Source organism: Oncorhynchus nerka, linkage group LG18 (genome assembly GCF_034236695.1).
Source record: "Oncorhynchus nerka isolate Pitt River linkage group LG18, Oner_Uvic_2.0, whole genome shotgun sequence".
Lineage (NCBI taxonomy): Eukaryota > Metazoa > Chordata > Actinopteri > Salmoniformes > Salmonidae > Oncorhynchus > Oncorhynchus nerka.
In genome coordinates, this window is record NC_088413.1 from 6,608,185 (window position 1) to 6,615,684 (window position 7,500).

General features: G+C 50.1%; 1 protein-coding gene across 1 annotated transcript in view; it reads left to right on the forward strand.

The window, feature by feature from the left end:
* LOC135561731 (WD repeat-containing protein 19-like) overlaps nt 1-7,500 on the forward strand; it is a 104,685-nt gene that overhangs the window by 59,310 nt on the left and 37,875 nt on the right. The window contains exon 19 of the mRNA XM_065003477.1: nt 500-610. Within this exon, the coding sequence (XP_064859549.1) occupies nt 500-610 (111 nt within the window). The remainder of the gene's footprint in view (nt 1-499; nt 611-7,500) is intronic.

Sequence of the window (7,500 nt, forward strand, 5' to 3'; positions counted from 1 at the left end):
GTGAGAGGGATTACTTTATCCTATCCTAGGTATTCCTTAAAGAGGTGGGGTTTCAGGTGTCTCCGGAAGGTGGTGATTGACTCCGCTGTCCCGGCGTCGTGAGGGAGTTTGTTCCACCATTGGGGGGCCAGATGATTGTATTACTTCGTATATATGGTTTTTCTCTGTTCAAGTAGACTGTGATTTTGCTCTCCTCTCTCTCTCTTCCCTCCCTCCCACCTCTCTCTCTCTGTCTCTTCCCTCCCTCCCACCTCTCTCTCTCTGTGTCTCTCTCTCTCTCTCTTCCCTCTCTCTCTCTCTCTCTCTCCCTCTCTTCCCTCCCACCCCTTCCCTCCCACCCCCCCTCTCTCTCTCTCTCTCTCTCTCTCTCTCTCTCTTCCCTCCCACCTCTCTCTCTCTCTCTCTCTCTCTCTCTCTCTTCCCTCCCACCTCTCTCTCTCTCTCTCTCTCTCTCTCTCTCTCTCTCTCTCCCACCTTCCCACTCTCTCTCTCTCTGTAGGGTATAGAAGACAGGAGTTTGTTAGCAGGTCATCTGGCTATGTTCCTGAATGACTATAACCTGGCTCAGGACCTCTACCTAGAGTCTTCCTGTCCCAACACAGCCCTGGAGGTAACACACACACACACACACACACACACACACACACACACACACACACACACACAGACCTCTACCTAGAGTCTTCCTGTCCCAACACAGCCCTGGAGGTAACACACACACACACACACACACACACACGGACTGACCGGACGGACTGTTTACAAATGTTCCATCCAGAGAATAAATCCCTGGTATAAACTCGGTATTTCCTGCCCAAACAGGAAGTGTCAAACACAAACCTCTACAGGATCCATTGTTCCCCCCCCACCCCTTTGGGGCGGTTGAGCTAACACGATTAGCGTGAGGTTGGGCTAACGTAGGCTAACGCGATTAGCATGAGGTTGAGCTAACGTAGGCTAACGCGATTAGCATGAGGTTGGGCTAACGTAGGCTAACGCGATTAGCATGAGGTTGGGCTAACGTAGGCTAATGCGATTAGCATGAGGTTGAGCTAATGTAAGCTAATGCGATTAGCATGAAGTTGAGCTAACGTAGGCTAACGCGATTAGCATGAGGTTGAGCTAATGTAGGCTGTGATTAGCATGAAGTTGAGCTAACGTAGGCTAACGCGATTAGCATGAGGTTGAGCTAACGTAGGCTAATGCGATTAGCATGAGGTTGAGCTAACGTAGGCTAACGCAATTAGCATGAGGTTGAGCTAACGTAGGCTAATGCGATTAGCATGAGGTTGGGCTAACGTAGGCTAACGCGATTAGCATGAGGTTGTAAATAACAAGAACATTTCCCAGGACATAGACATATCTGATATGGGCAGAAAGCTTAAATGATTGTTTATCTAACTGCGCTATCGTATTTACAGTAGCTATTACAGTGAAAGAATAACATGCTATTGTTTGAGGAGAATGCACAATTATGAACTTGAAAATGTATCAATAAACCAATTAGGCACATTTGGTATTGATACAGAATTTTTAACAGAAATGCAATGGTTCATTGGATCAGTCTAAAACTTTTCACTTCCATCTAGTGGCCAAAATCTAAATTGCGCCTGGACTGGAATAATACATGATGGCCTTTCTCTTGCATTTCAACGATGATGGTACAAACAACAACAACAAATAAGGTTTATTTCTTTGTGTTATCTTTCACCAGATCTAATGTGTTATAATTCTCCTACATTAATTTTACATTTCCACAAACTTCAAAGTGTTTCCTTTTCAAATGGTATCAACAATATGCATATCCTTGATTCGGGTCCTGAGCTACAGACAGTTAGATCCTTGATTCAGGTCCTGAACTACAGACAGTTAGATCCTTGATTCGGGTCCTGAGCTACAGACAGTCAGATCCTTGATTCGGGTCCTGAGCTACAGACAGTCAGATCCTTGATTCGGGTCCTGAACTACAGACAGTCAGATCCTTGATTCAGGTCCTGAGCTACAGACAGTCAGATCCTTGATTCAGGTCCTGAGCTACAGACAGTCAGATCCTTGATTCAGGTCCTGAGCTACAGACAGTCAGATCCTTGATTCAGGTCCTGAGCTACAGACAGTCAGATCCTTGATTCAGGTCCTGAGCTACAGACAGTCAGATCCTTGATTCAGGTCCTGAGCTACAGACAGTCAGATCCTTGATTCAGGTCCTGAGCTACAGACAGTCAGATCCTTGATTCAGGTCCTGAGCTACAGACAGTCAGATCCTTGATTCAGGTCCTGAGCTACACACAGTCAGATCCTTGATTCAGGTCCTGAGCTACAGACAGTCAGATCCTTGATTCAGGTCCTGAGCTACAGACAGTCAGATCCTTGATTCAGGTCCTGAGCTACAGACAGTCAGATCCTTGATTCAGGTCCTGAGCTACAGACAGTCCGATCCTTGATTCAGGTCCTGAGCTACAGACAGTCAGATCCTTGATTCAGGTCCTGAGCTACAGACAGTTAGATCCTTGATTCAGGTCCTGAGCTACAGACAGTCAGATCCTTGATTCAGGTCCTGAGCTACAGACAGTCAGATCCTTGATTCAGGTCCTGAGCTACAGACAGTCAGATCCTTGATTCGGGTCCTGAGCTACAGACAGTCAGATCCTTGATTCAGGTCCTGAGCTACAGACAGTTAGATCCTTGATTCAGGTCCTGAGCTACAGACAGTCAGATCCTTGATTCAGGTCCTGAGCTACAGACAGTCAGATTCAGGTCCTGAGCTACAGACAGTCAGATCCTTGATTCAGGTCCTGAGCTACAGACAGTCAGATCCTTGATTCAGGTCCTGAGCTACAGACAGTCAGATCCTTGATTCAGGTCCTGAACTACAGACAGTCAGATCCTTGATTCAGGTCCTGAGCTACAGACAGTTAGATCCTTGATTCAGGTCCTGAGCTACAGACAGTCAGATCCTTGATTCAGGTCCTGAGCTACAGACAGTTAGATCCTTGATTCAGGTCCTGAGCTACAGACAGTCAGATTCAGGTCCTGAGCTACAGACAGTCAGATCCTTGATTCAGGTCCTGAGCTACAGACAGTCAGATCCTTGATTCAGGTCCTGAGCTACAGACAGTCAGATCCTTGATTCAGGTCCTGAGCTACAGACAGTCAGATCCTTGATTCAGGTCCTGAGCTACAGACAGTTAGATCCTTGATTCAGGTCCTGAGCTACAGACAGTCAGTTCCTTGATTCAGGTCCTGAGCTACAGACAGGGGGGGAAAACAGGTGGATTTGTCTGGATTTGATCAGAGTTTTGATCGAAACTCGAGTCTGATCCTACTTGATCCTACCTGAATCTACCTGATCCTGCCTGATGCTACCTGATCCTGCCTGATGCTACCTGATGCTGCCTGATGCTACCTGATCCTGCCTGATGCTACCTGATCCTACCTGATCCTGCCTGATTCTACCTGATCCTGCCTGATCCTACCTGATCCTGCCTGATGCTACCTGATCCTACCTGATCCTGCCTGAATCTACCTGATCCTGCCTGATCCTGCCTGAATCTACCTGATCCTGCCTGATCCTGCCTGATCCTACCTGATTCTACCTGATCCTGCCTGATCCTACCTGATCCTGCCTGATCCTACCTGATCCTACCTGATCCTGCCTGATTCTACCTGATCCTACCTGATCCTGCCTGATTCTACCTGATCCTGCCTGATTCTACCTGATCCTGTCTGATTCTACCTGATCCTGCCCGATGCTACCTGATCCTACCTGATCCTGCCTGATGCTACCTGATCCTGCCTGAATCTACCTGATCCTGCCTGATCCTGCCTGATCCTGCCTGATCCTACCTGAACCTGCCTGAAGCTACCTGATCCTGCCTGGTCCTGCCTGATTCTGCCTGATCCTGCCTGATTCTACCTGATCCTGCCTGATCCTACCTGATCCTGCCTGATGCTGCCTGATCCTGCCTGATCCTACCTGATCCTGCCTGATCCTACCTGATCCTGCCTGATGCTACCTGATCCTACCTGATCTTGCCTGATTCTGCCTGATGCTACCTGATTCTACCTGATCCTGCCTGATGCTACCTGATCCTGCCTGATCCTACCTGAATCTACCTGATCCTGCCTGATCCTACCTGATCCTGCCTGATGCTACCTGATCCTACCTGATCCTGCCTGATTCTGCCTGATCCTGCCTGATTCTACCTGATCCTGTCTGATTCTACCTGATCCTGCCTGATCCAGCCCGATGCTACCTGATCCTGCCTGATCCTGCCTGATTCTACCTGATCCTGCCTGATCCTACCTGATGCTACCTGATCCTACCTGATCCTGCCTGATTCTACCTGAATCTACCTGATCCTGCCTGATGCTACCTGATCCTGCCTGATCCTACCTGAATCTACCTGATCCTGCCTGATGCTACCTGATGCTACCTGATCCTGCCTGATGCTACCTGATCCTACCTGATCCTGCCTGATTCTACCTGATCCTGCCTGATCCTACCTGATCCTGCCTGATTCTACCTGATCCTGTCTGATCCTGCCTGATTCTACCTGATCCTGCCTGATCCTGCCTGATCCTGCCCGATGCTACCTGATCCTGCCTGATTCTACCTGATCCTGCCTGATGCTACCTGATCCTACCTGATCCTGCCTGATTCTACCTGATCCTGCCTGATCCTGCCTGATGCTACCTGATCCTGCCTGATCCTACCTGAACCTGCCTGAATCTACCTGATCCTGCCTGATCCTACCTGAACCTGCCTGAATCTACCTGATCCTGCCTGATCCTACCTGATCCTGCCTGATGCTACCTGATCCTGCCTGGTCCTGCCTGATTCTGCCTGATCCTGCCTGATTCTACCTGATCCTGCCTGATCCAGCCCGATGCTACCTGATGCTACCTGATGCTACCTGATCCTGCCTGATTCTGCCTGATGCTACCTGATTCTATCTGATCCTGCCTGATGCTACCTGATCCTGCCTGATCCTACCTGATTCTACCTGATCCTGCCTGATCCTACCTGATCCTGCCTGATGCTACCTGATCCTACCTGATCCTGCCTGATTCTGCCTGATCCTGCCTGATTCTACCTGATCCTGCCTGATTCTACCTGATCCTGCCTGATCCAGCCCGATGCTACCTGATCCTGCCTGATTCTACCTGATCCTGCCTGATCCTACCTGATGCTACCTGATCCTACCTGATTCTACCTGAATCTACCTGATCCTGCCTGATGCTACCTGATCCTGCCTGATCCTACCTGAATCTACCTGATCCTGCCTGATCCTACCTGATGCTACCTGATGCTACCTGATCCTGCCTGATTCTACCTGATCCTACCTGATCCTGCCTGATTCTACCTGATCCTGCCTGATCCTACCTGATCCTGCCTGATTCTACCTGATCCTGTCTGATCCTGCCTGAATCTACCTGATCCTGCCTGATCCTGCCCGATGCTACCTGATCCTGCCTGAAATCTACCTGATCCTGCCTGATCCTACCTGATGCTACCTGATCCTACCTGATCCTGCCTGATTCTACCTGATCCTGCCTGATCCTGCCTGATGCTACCTGATCCTGCCTGATCCTACCTGAACCTGCCTGAATCTACCTGATCCTGCCTGATCCTACCTGAACCTGCCTGAATCTACCTGATCCTGCCTGATCCTACCTGATCCTGCCTGATGCTACCTGATCCTGCCTGGTCCTGCCTGATTCTGCCTGATCCTACCTGATCCTACCTGATCCTGCCTGAATCTACCTGATCCTGCCTGATCCTACCTGATCCTGCCTGATGCTACCTGATCCTGCCTGATGCTACCTGATCCTGCCTGATCCTACCTGATCCTGCCTGAATCTACCTGATCCTGCCTGATCCTACCTGATCCTGCCTGATGCTACCTGATCCTACCTGATCCTGCCTGATCCTACCTGATCCTGCCTGATGCTACCTGATCCTACCTGATCCTACCTGATCCTGCCTGAATCTACCTGATCCTGCCTGATGCTACCTGATCCTACCTGACCCTGCCTGATCCTGCCTGTTTCTACCTGATCCTGCCTGATTCTACCTGATCCTGCCTGATCCTACCTGATCCTGCCTGATGCTACCTGATCCTGCCTGATCCTACCTGATCCTGCCTGATGCTACCTGATCCTGCCTGATGCTACCTGATCCTACCTGATCCTGCCTGAATCTACCTGATCCTGCCTGATGCTACCTGATCCTGCCTGATGCTACCTGATCCTGCCTGAAACTACCTGATCCTGCCTGATCCTACCTGATCCTGCCTGATCCTACCTGATCCTGCCTGGTTCTGCCTGATTCTGCCTGATCCTACCTGATCCTGCCTGATGCTACCTGATCCTGCCTGATGCTACCTGATCCTGCCTGATCCTACCTGATCCTACCTGATCCTGCCTGATCCGGTCATTGGGACAGTGCTCTGATGCTGGTCATTGGGACATTGTTCTGATGCTGGTCATTGGCACAGTGCTCTGATGCTGGTCTGATAACTCTGTGTGTATTAGAGGAGGGACCTGCAGCATTGGGACAGTGCACTGATGCTGGTCATTGGGACAGTGCTCTGATGCTGGTCATTGGGACAGTGCTCTGATGCTGGTCATTGGGACAGTGTTCTGATGCTGGTCTGATAACTATGTGTGTATTAGATGAGGAGGGACCTGCAGCATTAGGACAGTGCTCTGATGCTGGTCATTGGGACAGTGCTCTGATGCTGGTCATTGGGACAGTGCTCTGATGCTGGTCTGATAACTCTGTGTGTATTAGATGAGGGACCTGCAGCATTGGGACAGTGCACTGATGCTGGTCATTGGGACAGTGCTCTGATGCTGGTCATTGGGACAGTGCTCTGATGCTGGTCATTGGGACAGTGTTCTGATGCTGGTCTGATAACTCTGTGTGTATTAGATGAGGAGGGACCTGCAGCATTAGGACAGTGCTCTGATGCTGGTCATTGGCACAGTGCTCTGATGCTGGTCATTGGGACAGTGCTCTGATGCTGGTCATTGGGACAGTGTTCTGATGCTGGTCATTGGGACAGTGTTCTGATGCTGGTCTGATAACTCTGTGTGTATTAGATGAGGAGGGACCTGCAGCATTAGGACAGTGCTCTGATGCTGGTCATTGGCACAGTGCTCTGATGCTGGTCATTGGGACAGTGCTCTGATGCTGGTCATTGGGACAGTGCTCTGATGCTGGTCTGATAACTCTGTGTGTATTAGATGAGGAGGGGCCTGCAGCATTGGGACAGTGCACTGATGCTGGTCATTGGGACAGTGCTCTGATGCTGGTCATTGGGACAGTGCTCTGATGCTGGTCTGATAACTCTGTGTGTATTAGATGAGGAGGGACCTGCAGCATTGGGACAGTGCTCTGATGCTGGTCATTGGGACAGTGCTCTGATGCTGGTCATTGGGACAGTGCTCTGATGCTGGTCATTGGGACAGTGCTCTGATGCTGGTCATTGGGACAGT